The 21,377-nt window shown below is 52.4% G+C and overlaps 2 protein-coding genes across 5 annotated transcripts in view; both read left to right on the forward strand.

The window, feature by feature from the left end:
* Positions 1 to 2,308, forward strand: part of IFT122 (intraflagellar transport 122) — a 73,516-nt gene extending 71,208 nt beyond the window's left edge. For all 4 annotated transcript variants that reach the window (XM_030307455.1, XM_030307451.1, XM_030307452.1 and 1 more), the window contains 3 exons: positions 1,020 to 1,099; positions 1,435 to 1,599; positions 1,993 to 2,308. In XM_030307455.1, coding sequence (XP_030163315.1) covers positions 1,020 to 1,099; positions 1,435 to 1,599; positions 1,993 to 2,082 — 335 coding nt within the window. In that variant the 3' untranslated portion in view covers positions 2,083 to 2,308. The remainder of the gene's footprint in view (positions 1 to 1,019; positions 1,100 to 1,434; positions 1,600 to 1,992) is intronic.
* A 6,962-nt stretch (positions 2,309 to 9,270) lies between these two features.
* RHO (rhodopsin) lies at positions 9,271 to 16,263 on the forward strand. Its single transcript, XM_032592358.1, has 5 exons — positions 9,271 to 9,632; positions 11,835 to 12,003; positions 13,246 to 13,441; positions 13,548 to 13,787; positions 14,653 to 16,263. Exons 1-5 carry the CDS (start codon positions 9,272 to 9,274, stop codon positions 14,761 to 14,763), a joined length of 1,077 nt encoding a protein of 358 aa, XP_032448249.1. The 5' UTR covers position 9,271; the 3' UTR covers positions 14,764 to 16,263.
* The last annotated feature ends 5,114 nt before the right edge of the window (positions 16,264 to 21,377 follow it).

Below are 21,377 nucleotides of genomic sequence, written 5' to 3' on the forward strand. Positions count from 1 at the left end.
CCAGCATGACAGCAAAAACCCCAGGGCACATCCTCACTAGGATACCTTAGGCCAAAGGCCACACCTCAGCTTATCCCTCTAGCTAGGACCATGTTCATTTTCCCAGCTAGACACAGGAGGAGGGCTTCTACATGTGACTGTGCACATTCATCACCTGTGGACCTTGGTAGCACATAGCAGCTGGTTCAGCACGTCTGAGCGGACTGAGAGCCTGAGTTTCTATAAGCTTCCAGGTGATGCCAGTGCCACTGGTCTGTGGGCCACCTTTTGAGAAGCAGAGCAGGAAGGAAAAACCAAGGAGTTGTTTGCTGAAAAAGGGGGACAGAAATCATGTCTGCATGCCAGCTCTCTGCACACCCAAGTCAGATGGTTTGGCCAACTTGTTACTGCCGGGGGGCCACATGTCATACCTAACTTGGCACCAGCAGCCTCCATTCCCCTGGGGCCTTCCTGTGGGAACCCCACTCACCCTGGCCTCACATCAGCCTGGCAAAAGGGGGCAGCTCCCTAGGCACCTTCAGCCTGGTCTGGCTAGCCTTAGGACTTGGAGCTCTCACCCCCTTCTACATGAAATAGGACCTGTAAGGCCTTCTCAAGTGCCTACAGACTACATGGTGATTGCTAAGTGTTTCTCCAGGAATTGCCAGGTTTTCTGGCCATGGTTTCCAGGTAGGCCCATTATTTTTCCTCCCGCCCGCGGTAGGCCTGCAGCCTCCACTTACTAGGTACTTCTGGTCAGCAGGCCTACGTGGGCCATGGCACGGTCTGTATGGGGCAGCAAAGAGCCCATCAGAGCCCCTTTCCTGCATGTGCACTGGGGCCCAGCCTCTGTGTGACAGGGGCTGTCTCCTCCCTGGCCTATGTTCCTTCCATTTCTCTTATCTAGAAACCTATTCCACAGACGAGTCATAGGAAACACTCCAGGCCCACATAGAGTTCCCATGAATTTTGCGTTGGGTGGAGGGCAGGACCTGTTTCCCACTCAGCCTCAGGTTGCATCCTTGACCAGACCCCTCCAGATTCCCAGACTCTGAGGCTGGAAGAGACCACGGACTCCATGAGAGATGATGACCCGTTCACAGCAAAGCTGAGCTTTGAGGTGAGGGCACCTCTCTGAGTGATGGGCTGTGGAGACACCTGAGACTTGTTGGGAGGAGTGACTCAGATCCCTTCTGTACACATTGCTTGGCATGAAGCAGACTTGTTCCCTGTTAAGGCCACTGGGGGAATTGAGGTGATGGGTTCCCCCTCACTAGAGATGGCTAGCAGGAGCTACCTGACCTGCCAGCGTTCTGTCAAGGTACCTAGCAGGGGAAGTTTCTGGGGTCCTCCCTGGTTGCCCCCAAAATTCTGGGATTGTGACCCATATAAACACGTCACCCTGGCTGAGTGAGAGCACCTGTGCCCCCTGCTTCCCACCTGCCCACCCTGCAGCAAGGTGGCTCAGAGTTTGTGCCTGTGGTGGTAAGCCGGTCAGTGCTCCGCTCCATGAGTCGTCGGGATGTCCTCATCAAGCGCTGGCCTCCACCCCTGCAGTGGCAGTACTTCCGCTCGCTCCTGCCTGACGCCTCCATCACCATGTGCCCGTCTTGCTTCCAGGTACTATGCCTACAACGCATATGTGCTTACCAGTTTCTTCTTTACACTGCTTTTCCATTTCACAAGTGTCCCCTTGGGGAAGTCCTGGGTGGCTCAGTTGGTTTGTGAGTTCAAGCCCAGTGTTGATCCCCGCTTGGTCTCCCTTTCTCTCTGCCCCTTCTCTGCTTACACTGTCTCTGTCTCTCTCAAAAACAAATAAATAAATTTAAAAAAAGAGAGAAAAGGGGCCTCAGACCCCAGACCCTTCCCCCCTTTCTTCTAGTCCTCAGACAAAGGTGTTCTGGATCCTGTGTTTCTAGCCCTGACTCACTGCCAGGCCTCCTCCCCCTTGGAAGGGCGACCGTCCCTGCCAGGCTCAGGGGTTGGCACTGGGTCATGACCGTTTCTTCTCAGATGTTCCATTCGGAGGACTACGAGCTGCTGGTGCTTCAACATACCTGCTGCCCCTACTGTCGGAGACGCATCGATGACCCCGGCCCGTGACTGGCCCCCTCAGGATCACCACTCCTACCAGGGCCACCTTGCACTTGGATGGGCTGTCACAGGAAGAGTTAAACTGTCAGAAAAAAAAAAAAAAATCTGTTACTTTCAGAAAGGCTCTGAGTTGGTGGCAGCCTGCTGGAGTCCACAGATCTGTCAGACCATTAACATGTACACTTTGTGAACAGATTGCCTCAATAATTACAAATAAAAGGGCTACTTATTTTCATCAGTGTCTGCATTTTAGCAAATCTTCATATTGTCTGCAACTTAATTTCCTTATGCAAAAGTGCACCTGTTTCTAATTTGATCTGAGAGGAACATTACATTTGCCTGCTCTTAAAATTTAATCTAATCGAAATGGCAATATGGGAATAGGTAGGGGAACGAGTGTTTATTTATTTTGGTTTAGCGGGGCTCTGTCTTGACCAGAAAATAAGGTTCCTGGCTCCACAAAGACGATGGCAAAGAGGGCCTCTCCGCAGAGGTTCTGGAACCCACCCTCTGCTTCCTGCCTATGGCCAGGCCCCCCTTCTTTACTCCATTCATCCAGCCCCACAGAGGCCTCTACCCCACTGAGGATTTCCCCTTCCTTCCAGCTCCTGAAGCAAGTGGGTCTGTTTGAGGTTCTGCTAAGGTTGCTGCCCCTGAGCATCAACAGTGTCTGATTTGGCAGCTTGAGAGCATGGGTGGGTAGCACTTTGGAAGCTGAGGAGGGAGAACTGACGTTTATTGGGGACCTTCTCTATGCCAGCCGAGTTTCATATGTTGTCTCAGTTCTCACACCAGCCTTGTGATGGAATCGTTATGATTTCCTTTCTGTAGCCATGAGAGTCGGTGGAGGTGCTGGAGCCCAAGGGCTCATCCAGCCCTCGGTGGAAGCCCCTGATCTGCCCTTCCTTGAGTGCCCTGTTCCCTTTGCTTTCCACACTACCTGTCCCGGAGGTGGCAGTGATCCAGTGCTTTATGCAAAGTCCTGACAGCAGGGGAAGGAGAACTGGGCTGTCAGATAAGAAAACCACCCCTGTGATTGGATATTGATACTTTACAGCTCTTCTGTGAAGTGGGCAGAGCCGGACAAATGTCCCCATTGGAGGGATGAAGACTGAGGCCTGGAGACAGGAGTGGCTGCAGAGACCACCCAGTGGTGAGTGCTGAAGCTGGCCCCCTGCCCTCCCCCTTCCTCTCCTGCCTCCCTCTGTGTCTCTCTTTGGAGATGATGGAGGAAAATAAAGAAAGGGAGCCAGACAGTTGTGCCAACAGAACTCCTCCGTTGAGTGTCTAATTACTTACCATCATGCATGCTCTCTCTCTTGCTAAACATTTATTAATGTGTTAGGATTTCCATTAGCGCATTATTTGAACTAAAATCATTTGCATATGGCTGGGAAAAAGAGAGGAGAGAGAGAAAACAGCCCTAGCCACCCAACAGGCGTCAATCACAGTGACAGATCAGATGGTCGGTGGCTAGAGGCAGGGGGTGGGGGGCCCACCCTGAGACTCCAGCATGCATCTTCTCAGCCGAATAACACAAAAACCAGGGTGTGCCGTGCCAGGTTCTGCTGCCGCGGGGAAGCACAAGGAAGCTGTGGAGGTCTGAGACAGTAGCTTCCTTTAAATCAAATGCTTACTGGGTACCAGACACATTGCTAAGCACTCTCCATGCGTCGTCTTCCTCAATCCTCAACAGCCTCCAAGAATGCCCATTAATGCAGATGATGAAACTGAGGTTCAGCAACATTCTCTCCTTTATTCAACAAATACTTACTGAGCCAAGATGCAATTCACACCCAGGCACAGCCTTTGCACCTAAGCATTATGTTCTTCATCTCTCCTGTCTCAGCCTAGACAAGGTCTTGACCAGGCCCATTCTTTCTCCAAGGCTCAGTTTCCCCATGTATGCAGAAGGGCCTCCTCCAGCTCTGACTTTGAGGTTGAGCCTCAAGTCTCCATCTGATGAGCCTGATGACCCTTCACATGCTACAACAAGGAAGGCACTGTAGGGATGTTGAGATGCCCATTTCACTAAAAGGCCACTGAGGCCCAGACAGAGGCACAGCTGCTGGAGGCTGCACAGCTTGGAAGTGGTTCAGGCTGTGACTTGATCTTCCAAGTCCCCAGTGCTACCCATGTTCCTAGAAGGAAGAAATAAGGAAAGGGTGGGGGGGGGGGGCGGTTTGCACAGTCCAGAAAGAGCCCTGGACCAGGCCTTAGGTGGGCCTGGCGTTAGTCTGGCCTCAACCAGCTAGGTGTCCCCATCCATCCCAGTGAGGCTGCTGAAACCAGGAGCCCCTTGTGGCTCTTGCACAGGTAGGCAGATGCCCTGTCTCCAAGGTTGATGCCTATGGCAGACACCAAGTGACCTTCCATTTGTGCCAGCCCCACCCTCAGGGTAGGTGGGAGCCTTAGCAAAGAGGCCTGCACTGGGCACGGCTCTCTCCCTGGGTCCAGCACTTATCCCAATATTCCACCCAGACTCCAGAACATCTTCCTAGAATGAGAACCTAATCATGCTTCTCCCCTACTTATAACCCCCCACCCCCCATTGCTAGCCAGCCAGCACCCGGATTCCTAGGCCTGCCCTCCCCTGGCTGGCCATCCACCCCAGGCCCCAGGGCATCCATACCAGCTGGCCCTTTTCTTGCTGTGCCTTGGTTCAGTTGTCCCCCATTCTAGGCTAGGGAGCCTCCCTCCTCCCTCCTGGTCTATACCTTGCTCCTCTGGGATCTCACAGCACTGGGGCTGGGAACAGAGCCCTGCATCCCATGGTTATTTGTTTTTCCTTTGTCAGCTGGACCCTAAGCCTGGGACCTCCTTGAGGGCAGAGGCTATATATGATTCATCTCAGTGTCCCTAGCACCCAGCCCTGAGCATGGCACCTAGAAAGTGTTTGGCTAATGTTGGGGTAGGAGGGAAGTGGGGGGAGGGAGGAGGGAGGAAGTGGGACTGAAGGAGAAGAGGAAGGAAGCGGGGGAGAGTGGGTCCATCTCCTTCCTTTCTTCCTTTTGAGATTCTCAGCTCAGTCTAAGGCCTCGCTCAGCCATGGTGATGCAGCTAGGTCGGGCTAAGCCAGAGAGAGGAGGCAGAGAGGAGGAGGAGAAAGAGAAGGAAAAGGGAAGAGGAAGCTGCTGAACCAGCAGCACCTCCATGCAGAGGCTTAAGGGCTATTTGTGTGCTACCTACTAAGCCCCTAATCCTCCACGGCCAAGTCAGAGCCCTGCACCTGGGCTCCCAGGGGGCCGGGCTCAGGGAAGCTTGGAGATAGGTGCTACCATCTTCAGAGACAACTAACCCCAGCCCTCCACCCCCATAGCTCTTCCCTAAGCCTGACTGAGGGGCCAGTGGCTCAGAAAGCCACCCACACTGGGGCTTGTCCCTTGGCATGCTCCCAGGCCCCTTCTGGACCAGCTGGCATAGAAGAAAGCTCAGGCTGGGGAGTTAGACAGCCAGTTCACCTCCGGCTCTGCTGAGGAATATTAACCCTCTGAGCCCATTTCCTCAGTGGTCAAAGGTTAGGGAATGAGACCTCCTCATGGGGGGCCAGGAGTTGTTCATCCACTCGACAAATATTTATTGAGTCCTTGCTCCAAGCTGCCAGCTCAGATGCAGCAAAGTCCAGGCCAGCCCAGCTCTGCACTCTGGAGAGAGATGGGCAATGAATCAGTAAGGAGACAAGTAAGACCACTGCTGACAGTGATAGGTACCGAGTAGAAACGAATGTGATGTGGGAGGCAGAGGGGGAGGCCTGGTGTGTAGAGTCAGGGGCCTCTCCAAGGAGTACTTTGTAAGCGGAGACCTGAATGAGACTCTAAGAGGCTAATACTGTCAGCAACAGTCATTGATCACTTACAGGCAACAGAGTAGGAAACTGAGGCACAGGGAAGGGAGGGGGCGGGGCTGTGCCCAGGCTGCATGGCCTTAGAGCCTCAGACCAGATGTAAGGGTAGGTGTAAAGGGGCTGTACCCAGCTAAGGGATACCATGGCTCCTAAATGATAAGGTGTGAAGATCTGTGACTGGACCCTGGTGGGAAAGCAGGTCACATCAAACCTGCAGATGGGTGTGGATCCCTCAAGGTTTCCTAGCTTCAGCAAACTGAGGCTGGAGAGGGGAAGTGGGACTTCTCAGGGTGACTCAGGGCCCCAGGCGAGAGTCCAGTGCTACCCCCTGCCTTCAGAGCCACCACTGCTGCCCCAGGCCTGTGTGACTCAGTCTTGTGGCTTTCCCACCAGCCCAGCACAACCCCTTTTTTTATTTTTTATTTTTTTCTTTTTTGGTCATTTATACCATGATGTAAACAACTAGCAGAACTTTCCTGAGAGCTATCTTTCATGTAGGGATGGAGGCATGGCCAGGAAGGTGATAGCCAAAGTTTGTTGTGTGATCTGGGTCACTGACTCACTGACCACCCTGGACCTCAGTCTCCCCACCTGTGAAATGTAGCAGGGAGGGTCGGTGACTTCTGTTGACCTTTTTGCTCACTATGAGCCTGTTGCTCTGAACAAAGAGCGTTTTTTTGTTGTTGTTTAAAAAAAGGATTCTTTGTCATGCCTCACAGAATATAATGCAATGTCACAGTGGTGATGCCTTTAATTCCTCCCTGGCCATAGCCCTGTGACAAGGGTCATTAAACTCTGAGACTTAGAGAGGGAAGCACTGATTGAAATAACCTAGATCTATCTATTCACTCGATCCACAAATGCTGAGCACCTACTATGTGCCAGGCCCTGAGGATACATCAGTGAACAAAACAGACAGAAATCCCAGCTCCTTCCAGTGTATGGGAAGTGATTTACATTTTGCAACATCCTGAGAACCATGCTCAGCTCTGGGAACCCTGCTGAGAGCTGGGCAGACCACACACCCCCACCCCCCACCCCTGCCTGCTCACATGACAGCCTGTGAGTTGGACAAAAAACATGTGAACAGAGCATAAATTAAAAGCTTCCAAGCTGTCACAGCGTTAGGAGGAGGTGAAGGCAAGGTGCTGAGGTCTATGGTTGAGGGCTCACCCCAGCCAGCTCTGGGCTGTGTGGGGGTCAGTCTTGACCCAGGGAGTCCGGTGCTCCTCCCTCCGTCTGGCTACCAGGGCCACGTCAGAATCAAACCCTCCACCTTGACCTCATTAACATTGGGCCTAATCACTGAACCAAGCACCTTAAACTGCGAAAGGTCACACCCCAGCAGCCCTGCCACGCCTTCCCTTGAGCTCATTCCACCAGTACACACTTCTGCAGCCCTCCATGTGCAAGCCCTGACCGCCCGCAACAGGCAGAGCTCTGGACTCTCAGGCGGGCTGAAGGGAGGGGGAGGGCTTTTCTGAGGAAACAGGTCTGGGAGTGTCAGGGGGGAAGAGACTGCACTGAAGAGAGTATAAGGGCTGGAAGTCTCAGAGATGGGGACACTTCCCTGGCTGACTCCTTCCATCGATCACGAAGTTCATGGTTCAGACTTCACCTTTCTGGACTGCTCCGAACGACAGTGTGTTGGGAGCGGGTCACGATCTGAACTTGTCCTATTTCATTTGTTTCAGTACTTATTTGTGAGCCCTGCCAGCCCCACACAATGGTACTTCCTGTGGGCATTGTTCTTCTCTACCATGTTCATCAGAACTGAGCACTGTGTGTGGAGCACAGTAGGTGCTCCATACACGTTTGTGGTTGGAGGCTGGTCATCAAGCACCGGTGTGCTGGGCACTGCCATGTGCCCCACTTCATTTCTCGGGGGGCATCACTGTGCCCCTTTCACTGATGGGGGGAACCTGTCAGTGCAGAGCCATTCGCCCCCAGAACCTGCTTTTGTGGAGTGACCTGCCACACAGCTTCCAAGGCCCACTGTCCCAGCCCAGCCGACACAGACGTCCCCAGATGTGCCCTGTGTGTTGCAGTGTCCAACCAGTTCTTTTTCTAGGCTCAGCCTCACCTTCACACTGGACCCAAGCCTGCCTTGCTCACGGCAGTGATCTGGTGCCTAGCATGTCACCTGGCACACAGCTGCCTCCTGGATGCAAGGCCTTGCTTCAGGAGCCTTAGAGCCTCTGTCCCCTTTCTGCTCCAATCACCCCCTGCCTGGTCCCCTCCTCTATCCTCACTCCCTCCAATACATCTTTGGGGCATTTGAGCCACATTTCTGCCCCTTATGATCTGCCCAAGCCACTGCCCAATGCTATTTGGATAAAACCAGGTTTCTCAGTTTGGTATCAAGACCCACCAGAGCTGGCTTCATAGCCCAGGTTCGGCCTCACCCCTGACAGGCCTCAGGCCTCTGTCAGCCCTTGTCTTTAGTCTCCCCTGTCTTCCCCGTTTGGCAACCTAACAAAATACTCCCCTCCCTCAAAGACCCAAACTTCACCTCCTCGGACACCTCACCGTTATAAGCAGTCTCTCCTCCCTTGGACCTCATGGAAACCCCTCCCTGGACCTGGATCTGTTCAGGGTCTTCCTCAGCGCATAACCTCCTCCTTTCCGGATTTTTGTATCCCCAGTGGCCTGCACATGAATGTTTAATGAACGAGTGAGTGAGTGAATTCCAGTTCAAATACTTATTGAGCTCCGGGTCTATGCCAGGCTGTGGTCTGGCATGGAAAGTGCCAAAGATGGCAGGACGTGGCCCCTACCCTCATGGAGCTCATGACTTGGTGAGATGGACTAGTATTAGGGACTGAGCCAGGAAGTGACAGGTGGGGAAGAAATAGGTAAGAGGCTGAGAGACTGAGAGGAGAACCAGAGAGCTCATGGTCCAGTGGGGAGGAAGACAAAGTCCTCTGGCATGAAATGAGGGGGACGTGGGCGTGGAGCCAGAGGTCCCAATGCCAGGCCAAGGCCAACAGACTGAGATGGGCAGAGATTCCTGGGGACTAGAAGAGTTGGGGGTGGGCCTCCTGCCCTTTCCCAGGGTCCCCAGTACCTCCCTTCTCTGGCCCCAGGCTTCTGCCTAGAGTCACCTTGGCCCCTCTTGGAAGCCAATTAGGCCCCCAGTTGCAGTAGTGGGGATTAGTATGATTAATAATGCCCCCAATCTTCCAGGTGCTGATTCAGCCAGGAGCTTAGGGAGGGGAGGTCACTTTATAAGGGCCTGGGGGGGGGTGCTTAGAGCCCAGAGTCGTCCAGCCAGAGCCCTGGGTGGCCAAGCTCAGGCCTCAGCAGCACTCTTGGGTCTGAGCCGCCCCCGGGGCAGCCACCAGGACCACAGCCATGAACGGGACGGAGGGCCCGAACTTCTACGTGCCCTTCTCCAACAAAACGGGTGTGGTACGCAGCCCCTTCGAGTACCCACAGTACTACCTGGCTGAGCCATGGCAGTTCTCCATGCTGGCCGCCTACATGTTCCTGCTCATCGTGCTTGGCTTCCCCATCAACTTCCTCACGCTCTACGTCACGGTCCAGCACAAGAAGCTGCGCACACCTCTCAACTACATCCTGCTCAACCTGGCCGTGGCCGACCTCTTCATGGTCTTCGGTGGCTTCACCACCACCCTCTACACCTCTCTGCATGGATACTTTGTCTTTGGGCCCACAGGATGCAATTTGGAGGGCTTCTTTGCCACACTGGGTGGTAAGAACTGGTGTATGGGTGGCTGGCTGGGGGAGTCAGGAGTCAGCGGTGGGGAGGGTGTGGAGGGATCTGGAGAGAACTCCATATTTGGGGATGGCGGTTAAGAGGCCTTCTCCCCTCTACATTCATCAACGCTCTCCACTTAATCAACAAACACTGTCAGTAATGATAAGCTAGGCTGCCGTTTATTGAGGGCAGGCATTGGACACTGTTTATCTCACATAGAATGGTGCCACTGTCTTGCTTTGCATCAGGAAAACTGAGGATGAAAGAGTCAAGGGCCTTGCTGGAGCCACATTGTGGGAGGTTAGAGCTGAGTTTCCAGCCCACATTTCTTTTTTTCTTTAAAAAAAAATTTGTTTTAACATTTATTGTCAAGAGACAGAGCACGAGCGGGGGAGGGGCAGAGAGAGAGGGAGACAGAATCCGAAGCAGGCTCTAGGCTCTGAGCTGCCAGCACAGAGCCCGAAGCCAGTCTCGAACTCATGAGCCGCGAGATCATGACCTGAGCCAAAGTCGGACACTTAACCGACTGAGCCACCCAAGAGCCCCTAACGTTTATTCATTTTTGAGAGAGAGAGGGAGACAGAGCATGAGTGGGGGAGGAGGGGCCTGCAGAGAGAGGGAGACACAGAATCCGAAGCAGGCTCCAGGCTCTGAGCTGTCGGCACAGAGCCTGACGCAGGGCTTGGACCCATAAACCATGAGATCATGACCTGAGCCCACATTTCTGTGGCTCCTCAGGCCATGTTCTATTTCCCTCGGAGAAGCTGTGCCTTGTCAGACCCATGTTGGGCAGTGGGAATAGAGCCGGACAAGACAGATCTCTGTGCTCAGGGCTTTCAGACCGGGGTGGCACACAGATCATTAGTCCTCCGGCCACTGGACTTTGCCTGTGCTAAACAATGGGCTCAGTCTCTCCCCACCGGTGTCTATCCCATCTTGCAGAGAAGTGTCCACCTGTGTGTGGCAGCCCTATATCACTCCTACCTCGTGGCCTGAGACTGGGTGATCTGTGACCATTGAAGGTGACAGACGCCCAGCGGTGGCCGGAGATTCCCCAGGCATGGGGCTGAGACAGTGTCCTGGACATGTGAAAGAGGGAGAAGACAAGGAGGCAGAACAGTCCTTGTGGCTGGTGCTGGGCTCTCCCAGCCACCCTGGCTCTCTCCTGCTTGCCTGAGAGGCCATGTGTCCTCAGAGAAGGGAGGCACTTCTGGAGCCAGGAGACCTAGGCCCTTGTCACTGCCCTGCCACATCCCTGGATGTGCCTCTTCTCTCCTCCATGCCTCGCTCTTCTCATCTACTAAACGGGATCTGTTATCTCTGCAGCAACCCCATCAGTTTTCTAGTCAAAGGAACTATTTGATCGCACTTTTCAAAGCTACAGATCTCCACACAGGTCTAGTGCCTCCCCTATGGAAGGGGTTTCTTGGAAGGGGATAAGCCCCACACACACAATAAGGCTGGAGGTGGGTTGAGGAGTCTCAGGCTAGAAGGCAGGGGTGAGATGGAGGCCACATGCAGGTAGGCACTTCTCTGCCGGGCTGGCGTCAGTTTACAATTATTTTCCTGGAGTAATACTTAGTAGTGTTGTTTTTCTCTCAGAAATGTCCCGGTTTGGTTGACAAATTCTATGGCTACCCTCCTGAGTGAGTTTCTGGGATGATGTGTAGGGCAGTTGTCTGAATTCCACCATTCTTTCCTGCTTCTTCTTCTGGGCAAAACATTGCCCAGCTTTCAGGCTCCCAGGTCGGGACCCACAGGCCCAGGTTATTTCATTCCCCACAGGGGAGAGGCTGCTGCACAAGAGGGAGAGCAGGAATTCTAGCTCCAGCAGGCACTCTGCCTGTTGCCCCATGAAGTGCACATTCTTCTGCAAAAACTCCCTACAGGACTCCTAGTCTAATCATGACCCTGGAATCTGATTTCCTGTCCTTCATGAACCCAGAGCTCTGACTGAACTAACTCCTCTTCCTGGGAGGTACCCGGTTCACTCTCTTCTCAGCATAATGCCTTTCTGCCTCACAGCCCCTTGGCTCCTCTTCTCAGAATCGAAGCCCTCTCTTTCCCAAGTCCTGGCTCCAACTGTGCCTTAGGTGGCCTTCCTGCCTGCCCTCTCCCATCTAGGAGGAGCGCTTCCTCCTTGGACAGTGGGGTCCAGGCAGGTGATGTGTTGACTGATAGCTGACTGCCTTACAGGTGAAATTGCCCTGTGGTCTTTGGTGGTCCTGGCCATTGAGCGGTACGTGGTGGTGTGTAAGCCCATGAGCAACTTCCGCTTTGGGGAGAACCATGCCATAATGGGCGTCGCCTTCACCTGGGTCATGGCACTGGCCTGCGCTGCACCCCCCCTCGTTGGTTGGTCCAGGTAATGGCACTAAGCAGAAGGGAAGGGTCCCTGGGGTGGGGGTTCTTTACAGGGTCCCCGGCCAGGACTCAAACCTGGGGCTGTCTCGTTCTGGGCACCGAGCTTATATGTCCCCCACCCCGAACACCCACCCTGGCAGCTCTCCCAGGGTTGGGGTTTAGGGTAGGGGAAGAGAGAATCAGACCCTAATGTTGCTCCAGGGACTAGTGCCACCTCCTGGGCCCCATGTCAAGGAGAATCCAAGACGCCCAACCCTTAACCTTGGCTGTGCCCCTAATCCTCAACTAAGCCAGGACCAGATTCCAATCCTCTTTGCCCCATAGGCAGCTCCCTCTGACCTTGGGCCTCAGCACCTGGGGAGGCCAAGCCTACCTAGTGCAGGTGGGTGACACTGTAGCCCCTGGGAACTGTGTCCTGTCCAGCCTCTAGTCCATCATCTGCAAATGGGGCTCAGATGAGAGATGGGAGGACAGTGGTTTGGGAAACTGGACGGGTGACTCTGTGGGTTCCTGGAGGCCTCGTGTCCCTCTGCTTCTAGGAAATTCCCAATCTTTCTTCCCTTCCCTCCTCTCTCAGCTTCCTGGGGTCAATTTTCTTTTTTATTTAATTTATTTATTTTTTTGTCCTTTGTTGAATCTGAGCCCATCACCTCCAGCCTCTTTCCCTGTTTTCTCCAGTCCTGCCCAGTCCCATCCCCACAGGCACAGCCAATAGACACTCCATTGTCACCATCCTCTGAAATCACAGAAACATCCTAACCATCTGTCCCTGGGACCTCTTGTTTCTTGAAACTGTGCAAAGATCCCTTAGTTACTCTGTGTGCCCATCTTTGGCCTAGAAAATACTCTTACCCTGTTAGTAAGACCCTAGTTTGTACAAACTGCCTCAAATACAGAGCTCGGGGGCTTTTCCCGTCTCCCCACCAACCTCTGCCTTGCACAGCCTGAGCCTCCAGCCACTAGAAGCAGCCAGTGTGGTGAGGAAACACAGCGCAGGTCCGCGGTGTCCGGGCTCTGCTAGGCAAGAGACTGGGCCATCTCATGATAGCATGGCTGTTTTCACAAGGGCATTTGAATCCCTCATCTCCGTTGATTTGATCCTCACAGTCATGCAGCCATGCAGATATTTTATTATGCCTCTTTTAAAGAGAGGGAAAGCGGGGCCCAGAGCAAGCCCAGCCACACAGCAGGTGTGTTGGGGGCCTGTTCCTCCAGTCCCTCACATGTGGGTCTCCCCGTGCCCTCTCTTGCCCCGTCCCCCTCTGGTGGTCAGGTACATCCCTGAAGGCATGCAGTGTTCATGCGGGATCGACTACTACACACTCAAGCCAGAGGTCAACAACGAGTCCTTTGTCATCTACATGTTCGTGGTCCACTTCACCATCCCCATGATCGTCATCTTCTTTTGCTACGGGCAGCTTGTCTTCACAGTCAAGGAGGTATGGACCTGTGTTGGGTGCTGGGGACACATACATTGGTTGGGTTGAGCCTGGCCTCTGTCCCAAAGGAGCCACAGTCTGGACAGCAGACCCTGTGTCCTTACAGGCGGCAGCCCAGCAGCAGGAGTCAGCCACCACCCAGAAGGCTGAGAAGGAGGTCACTCGCATGGTCATCATCATGGTCATTGCTTTCCTGATCTGTTGGGTGCCCTACGCCAGCGTGGCATTCTACATCTTCACCCACCAGGGCTCCAACTTTGGCCCCATCTTCATGACACTCCCGGCGTTCTTCGCCAAGTCCTCCTCCATCTACAACCCTGTCATCTACATCATGATGAACAAGCAGGTGCCTGCTGGCGGGGCGGAAGGGTCCAGGGGCCCCAGGCTGCAGGCATTGCCTGCGGAGGACAAGCCATGTCCTTGACTGGGCCTCAGTCATTTCACCTGCAAAACTAGGCAGGGAAACTGGTATCCCCCAGAGCATCAGAGTCATCTAGGAGAAATGCAGATTCCTGCTGAATCAGAAGCTCAGGGTGAGCCCAGGAACCTGCATTTCTAACAAGCCCACCAGGTGACTCTCACACTGGCTCAAGTATGAGAAGTGCCAGTCCAGATGGTTCTGGAGGCCCACTTTAAAAGTCAAATGGTCTAAGTCCCAAGCCTGGGAATGCGATGGTGCCAGTCTCCACAAAGCTGAACAAGGAGCTAAAGTCTTATTCCGAGGGAGGAAGGGATAAAGCAGTTCTTTAACACCAACCAGTGACTTCTCTGCAGAATCCATGAACCTGTGGGGGAAAACATGGTCTCTAGAGTTAGGCATATTGGTTTCAAATCCCAGTTCTTCTTTTTTAGCTGATTGACACTTGGGAAGTCACTTCCCTTCTCTGGGCTTCAGTGTCTGTGTTCCTAGAGAGGGCAAAATCCCAAACTTGAGGGCTATATAAGGTACTTACAGATAGCCCTTGGCACACAGAGGGCATCAGGGAATGTCATCAGTAGCAGAGCCCTCTTGGGTTTGGTCCCTGGCATCTCTGGGGTGGGGCCACATGCGCTTACTAAATTCCCTCCAGGAAGCCAGATTTGAGAGGGGAGTGGAGGCTGTGAGAGCCAGAAGCAGGGAAGGGGTTGGAGGTAAATCTCGCCAACCACTCCAGTTTGCTACACACACTTTCGGTGGACCCTGATTCTGACTCACGCTCTTTGCCTTCCAGTTCCGGAACTGCATGCTCACTACCCTCTGCTGTGGCAAGAACCCACTGGGTGATGACGAGGCCTCCACCACCGCCTCCAAGACGGAGACCAGCCAGGTGGCACCGGCCTAAGCCCTGCCAAGGACTCTATGGTCAACTGTAGGAGTCTCCCATTCCCTATGCCTACCCCCAGCCACAGCTGCCCCACCAGGAGCCAGGTCTGTTGGAACCAGGTTGCGCAGACTCCTTGAGTTAAAAAAAAAAAAAAAAAAAAAAAAAAAAAGAATAACGAGAGAAAAATGAGGCTCCCCACTCGACAAGTATGGCCCGATCTGGAGTCCTGAGTTCCCAGGGGCTGGTGGGATCTCTGCCCCTCCTCTCCCCAACTCATGTCTCAGGAACACAAGAACTCTTGCTCCCTGGAAAAGTGTCCCAGCTTAGGGATAAGTGTATAGCACAGAGTGGGGCACACAGTAGGTGCTTAATAAATGCTAGATGGATGAAGGAAGGAACGAATGGGGGAATGAATGAAGGAATGAATGGGCAGGGAGAGCATATCTACCCTCTCAAAACCACCTTAGCTGCAGCTCACCCTCGGCTGATGTCCTTGAACAGTTTCCCTCCCTGGGCCTCACTTTCTTCCCCCAGAAAATGGAAACCCCAAATCCTTGGTCCTGCCAACGCATGGCTGCTGTGAAGATCAAATGAGATTTTGATCTCATATATGTGTGTATATGTGTGTGTGTGAGTGTGTGTAAGCACTTTGTAAATGGTAAGGAGCTGTACAGATTGTAGTTAACATTATGAATAACACCAATTAATATAATGAACTAATATGATCATCTCTTCTTGATAGTGACCATTTTGAGACTGGGCAAGGCCCTGAGCATCCAGCCTCAGCAGGTTTTTTTTAAATTTACCAGATGTCAAGGCCAGACCAGGGCTGGTGGTCGGTCTGCAGAGAGGGACAGTCAAGGGAATGCAGAATACAGTCATCTGGACTGAAAAAACAACGTCAGGGGACTGCAGTCTGGGACCAAGGCCCAGGGTCTCACCTCTGACGTGAACTCCCAGGCCCAGTGCCTCCCCTTCCTCATGCAGCCTAGGGAGAGACAGGCCTTTCTCTCAGCTTCTGCAAACTACCTGCCCTCCTTCCCAGCCCCTAGGCCACAGCAACTCTAGGCCAGCATGGAGCTGGGCCTAGAAGCCATATGCTAGGCTAGACTCTAGGCCAGCATGGCCATATGCTAGGCCAGCAACTCTAGGCCAGCATGAGCTAGAAGCCATATTCACCTGCCCACATTTAATGAAGAGCTGAGTCCCCAGTGGAACCCTTTTCTCAAAGATCTCAGAAACAAAAAGTGAGAAATTCAGATGGGCCCATCTTCCCTGGGGATGTTCACAGATCCCAGAGTTGAGCACCCTTGCTGGGTAGGCCTGTTTTTAGTAGCTCCAGTCCATTCTCCATTCTGGAAAGTCCTTGCTGCAAAGCTGGTGGGAACTCTAGGGTATCAGAACTGTGCTGCTTGCATAACTGCCCCTCCTCCACGTAACCAAGACCAGAAGCTCTAACTCTTCCCAGCTCTGCCTGGAGACTAGGCAAATTGGGGCATTAAAAGCTCAGCTCCTATACTTGGTGTTAAGGATGGTGGTTTTTGTTGCTCTCAAGCTCTTTCTCTGCAGGATGGATTGAAATTGGGCAGTAATTTCCACCTGATCTCTAACCCTGGGATGCTGGGTTTGGGCAACCAGCAGGGCCCCCTGCGGGTGTGGGGTGGAGGGAGCAGGCCCGGGAATGAGAAAAGCCCCAACTTTGGAGTCACAGAAACCCAGGTGACCTTTGAAACTGCAAGCAAGTTTGGCCATCTCTCTGAGTCTCCTTATCAGCAAAAAGGAATCTGAACCTGAGCTTGAGGGGACCGCAAACTTCGCGTGGCCAGCCTGCTTCCTGGTACACTGTAGCCAGTGGGAGACTTCTGACATTACTGGGCCTCAGCTCAGAGCTGGCCTTACCAAGAACACCATCTGCAAGGGGAACAAGGATGGAGACATAGTCTCAAGAGTTACCCTCAACCTCCAAGGTGGGAAAGGGTGGCTGGAGCCTGAGATGGAAGTTCCCCAGTGCCATGGTGGGGGCTGAAGCAGGTAATAGCTGGGATCTCAACTCTCGCCCCTCTAGGTGATATACTCTGCCTCCGTAGGTGGTGCCAGTCAGGGTTTCTTTGGCTGCAAGTGGCAGGAAATCTAACTCAACAGGGCTGAAACAGAAAGGAGAAATTGTTGGCTCCCCAAAACAAAAAAAACCAGGGCTTCAGGCACGGCTAGATGCAGGTGCTCAGATGTTATCAGACTTCTGTATCTCCCCTCTGGTTATAGTTTTCTCTGTTGGCTTTGGAAAGGGCTACCAGCAGTCCCAAGCTCAGCTAGCCTTGCAGAAAGTAAGCTGTTTTTCCTGACAGTTCCAGCAAAGGTCCTGGGTAGGGCTCTCACTGGCCAGGTCTGGGTCACCTGATCACTCCTAATCCTGTCACCAGGTTAAAATGGGGATTCATCCTCTGATAGGCCCGGCTTGAGTCACCTCATTGTCCCTAAACCTATCACCAGGCTGGGATGGGGATGTAGCCTCTCATTGGCCAGGGCTGGGTCACCTGATCACTCAGACCAAGGTAGGGTTAACCCTAGATAAACCAAATGGTCTGAGTGAGGGTGGGGACTGGAAGGAGCCCAAAAGATTCCTGGGGTTGGGGGGGGGAGTGTCGTTACCAAAAGGAAGAGGCCCAGAGACAGGGTGGGCAGAACTAACGGTGGCCCAGAGGGGCTGGCCTCTGTCTAAGTAGGTGATGTCCAGCTACACCAGGCTTCCCTCCCACACTGGGGACCCAGGGGAGAAGATTCCTATGGTGGGTCCCGCACATCTCACTCTCCATTTCTGATGTGTTGGGCCAGGCATGGCCATGGGAGAGACATGCTTGCTTTGCAAGCAGCCCTCTTTCCTCACTGCCCCACCTCAGTCCACTTATTCTGAGGAGTGGTATCCTTGTTTTAGCTACATATTCAGAGGAAAAAATTAACTCTCTAGCCAGAAGTCTCTGTTTTTTCATGGTAGAAGGGAAAACCTCTTTCCCTCCTTAATTTATAACCGATTTGTCAGGCACTTGGGGACATTGCCAATAAAGGCAAGGCAGTGCTGACTTAGGTTTGGTTGAGGGTGTTACCCACCTCATCTCCAGGCTCCAGGTAGCCAGCAGGTTTATGGAACACCTCTTATATACAATCACATCTACAGTCAGCCTGATCTTAGGAAGCTGACCCCAGGCCAGGATGAGCTGGGGACTCAGAGATGGGTTGCAGGTAGCAAGTCTCTGGGCTGTGGCCTGGCCAGCCACAGGGACACAGAGCTCTCTCACCCCTGATCTTACCTCTGGGAGAAGAGAGTATGAACTAAGCCTCCCACCCCCATACCACCACAGAGACAGCAAAGCCTGATGGCAATCTGCCCATGTCCCCCAGTAGACACATGCACCCCTGACGTCCCAGGGTGGCCCCAGAGAGACAGTGCATGCCCTTCTCAGCCCTGCAACCTCACACCATGTTCCTGAACCTCACTAGGTCTCAGGCCTCTGAGCTTGAAAGAGGAGACTCATCTCAGTTGGTAGAATTGTCCACAGACTAACGAGATTGTTGCTATAAAAATTGCAGTGCACAGTAGACACTCAATAAATATGAGTTTCCTTCCCAAAAATGTGAATCAAGTTCAAAGGAGCAGCCCCTGGAGTGGTAGGAGATAGAGCCCCTGGTGTGAGAGTCAAGAAATTAAAGTAGCAAAGGGGCCTCAGGAAAGGGAGAAGCAAGTGCTAACTGCCCCCAATATTTATTCCCTTTCTTCCTTTTAATAATATCACATCAAGTTCTAGCTGGGTACCTAGCTACCCAGTGCAGGACTGCACCTCCCAGTTTCCTTTGCATCTGCAGTGGCATGACATTAAGGTCTGGCCAGTGAAGTATAATCAGAAGTAGTATATGAAGTTTTGGGTTGTGCATTTCAGAGAATGGAAACATCCTTCACTTCTCTTCTTTCCTGTCTGATGGCTGGAATGTGGTTGTGATGACCAGAGCTGCAGCAGCTATCTTGTATCATGAGGTGCAGTCCGTGGGCAGAGAACAGCACAGCATCAGGCGAGAAGGAGACTGCAGGTCCTCTATGCTGCCTTCCTGTCCTGCACAACTTGCACTTGAAGAGTCTCATGAGAGAATGACTTCATGGTTTCTTGTTTAAGCCACTGTTATTTTGGAATTATAGCTGGTTTCTTCACTAACACATAGGGCTTCCATGTTGCAGCCTAGGATCCGGACTCAGGAAGATTTAGTACAGGTCCTTTCTGAACTTTAGTGTCTTCATGTATAAATAAGATAGCAAATATAAAATATGTACATGGACGTAGAACGTGGCAGCTATTACCATATCTACCCTGCCCTCTATGCATTTGTTGACTAATGTCACAAATGTCCTGATGCTACAGGGGCTAGAGTTACACAAAACAAGACACCCTATCACTGCTTCAAAAAGTTTAGAATGTAATCTTCAGACCTATGAGAAAGTTCACATGTAGGACGCCCCCATTCAATGTTCAAAGATGGTAAAACAGTTGTCAGCAGAAATTTAAATTCCCTACAGACCTCAATAAGCGTCAGATAAGTACACCAAGCAGCCCGCCCTCTCTCCAGCATCTGATGCTCACAGTTATCATTTCCCTGTAAAAAGGCAATGCTCTAGAAGAATTTTTAGATCTGTGCATTTTAGAACTTCTTCCCCTCTAAATGCAAAACTCTATCCTGGCACAGCCTGGGAGCAGGGTTTCACATGAAGCTCATGGGAATGTTTGTATCTCCAAGTTTTTCTCTATTTCTCAATTCTCGGAAATTTCCCACAATGTGATCAAAATTGCTGCCCCTGTGTGTGCCAGCACCATGTGCCTCTTTGCCTCATCTCGCCTCCTGCTCTAACGTGGTTCCTGCAGATGGTTCTCAGGTCTCCCTTCATTCAGCCAGGCTGGGCTCTGGCACTGGGGTTCCACAGCAATGGGTGCTGAGCCCCTACTGTGTGCCAGGCACTGTGCTGTGCACCAGGGATACCACCAGAACAAGTCGAACACAGCCCTGCCTACCCCCAGGGCCCTTCAGAGCTCAGGGGCTAGTGTGGACGAGTGGGAACTTAGGGTGCTGGAGGTCCCAGGGGCTGCTGGAGCCAGAGGAGAGGACCCTAGCCTCCTAAGGGGTCAGCGAGGGCTTTTCTGAGCTACACTGAGGCCAAAACGATGAGTGGGAAACAGTCCAGAGAAGGTAGGTGGGGGGTAAAGAAGGGCCTTCTAGGCAGTGGATCAGTTAGCTTATGCTGCACGACAAACAACCCCAGACCTCATGGTTTAAAACAACACACCATTGTTGTTTGGGACTGTGAGTCAGCCAGGTGGTTCTGCTGATCTGGACTCAACTTGGTTGATCTCTGCAGATCTCTAAAGCATCCATGGTCAACTGCAGGTTTGGCTGTTTGACCAGCTGTGGGCTGGGTGGCAGGGGTGACTGAGCTGCGAACCTCTGAGCTCCAGTGGGCTAGCCAGGATTGGGACTGCCATGGCATCACTTCCACCGTATCCTGTTGGTCAAAGCAAGTCACAAGGCCAGCTCATATTTAAAGAGTGTGAGAGGAGCTGCAAAGTTGCATGCAAATGGACATGGATATGGGCACGGGTGAGAAATTGGGGACATTTTTGCATCCATCTAACACACACACAAAGGAAACACAGAAGAAAGCCCAGCTCTCAACATCTAGCCCATTCCAAGAGTCACAGAGGTTAGACTGTGGGCCTCTAGGGAGAAAGGGGCTCCATAAGCAGGACAAAAGAGGTCAAGCCTCCACACATAGACAGTAGGGAGCTATGAAGGGTGCTAGGCAGGAGAGGAGTGATCTCTGATTTCACTTTAGAACACTTTGATGGCCATCACCTCCCTCAATCCAGACTCTGGTGCTGGAGAGTCCCTGGAAAAATCCCAACAATAAAGGAAGGAAGGAAGGAAGGAAGGAAGGAAGGAAGGAAGGAAGGAAGGAAAGAAGAATGGAAGTTTGTTTTAAACCTGTCCCTCCAACTCCTACACCCTCCTCAGAGGTAACCAATGCTATTACCTTGGTGTGAATCCTTTCAGACCTTCTTCTATGCCTTCACTTGCATGCACACTCACACACACACGTATACTTGCACAGACACAAATTCTTCTCAGAAAGGGAGCGCATATTCCACGGACACATTGTGGTTCATTTTCATTCATTCATTCATCTATTTATTTATGTATTTTCTTCTTTCCTTCTGTCTCTATGCCCAATATGGAGCTCAGACTCACAACCCTGAGATCACAAGTTGCATATGGTCCACTGACTGAGCCAGTCAGGAGCCCCTCTGGTTCGTTCATTTTCACTGCTCTATACTACTCCACCATGTGACTAGACCACAGTTTATTTGTCTGCCTTTCTTTTGGTGGGTAGTTAGGTTGTTTTGAATTTTTGCTGGGATTGCAGCGAGGATCTTTATTGGTGTAAGGGTTTCTCTCAGATTTATACCCACAGTGCCATGGGGGGGTGTGAATCTATCTTCAGTTATGTTCGATATCACTGCATTGCTTTCTAGAGTGGCTACCAGCTTACCCTCCCAGTGGCTATGTGTTTCTTCATGTGCTAGACACTCAGCATCTAT

Source organism: Lynx canadensis, chromosome A2, assembly GCF_007474595.2.
Source record: "Lynx canadensis isolate LIC74 chromosome A2, mLynCan4.pri.v2, whole genome shotgun sequence".
NCBI lineage: Eukaryota > Metazoa > Chordata > Mammalia > Carnivora > Felidae > Lynx > Lynx canadensis.

What these genes read in the sequence shown, in the direction of transcription:
- RHO (XM_032592358.1), top strand. Translation starts at nt 9,272, where the DNA reads ATGAACGGGACGGAGGGCCCGAACTTCTACGTGCCCTTCTCCAACAAA. An exon ending in CCCCTCGTTGGTTGGTCCAG is followed by an intron (nt 12,004 to 13,245) that starts GTAATGGCACTA and finishes CTCCCCGTGCCC; the next exon opens with TCTCTTGCCCCGTCCCCCTC. An exon ending in TTGTCTTCACAGTCAAGGAG is followed by an intron (nt 13,442 to 13,547) that starts GTATGGACCTGT and finishes GTGTCCTTACAG; the next exon opens with GCGGCAGCCCAGCAGCAGGA.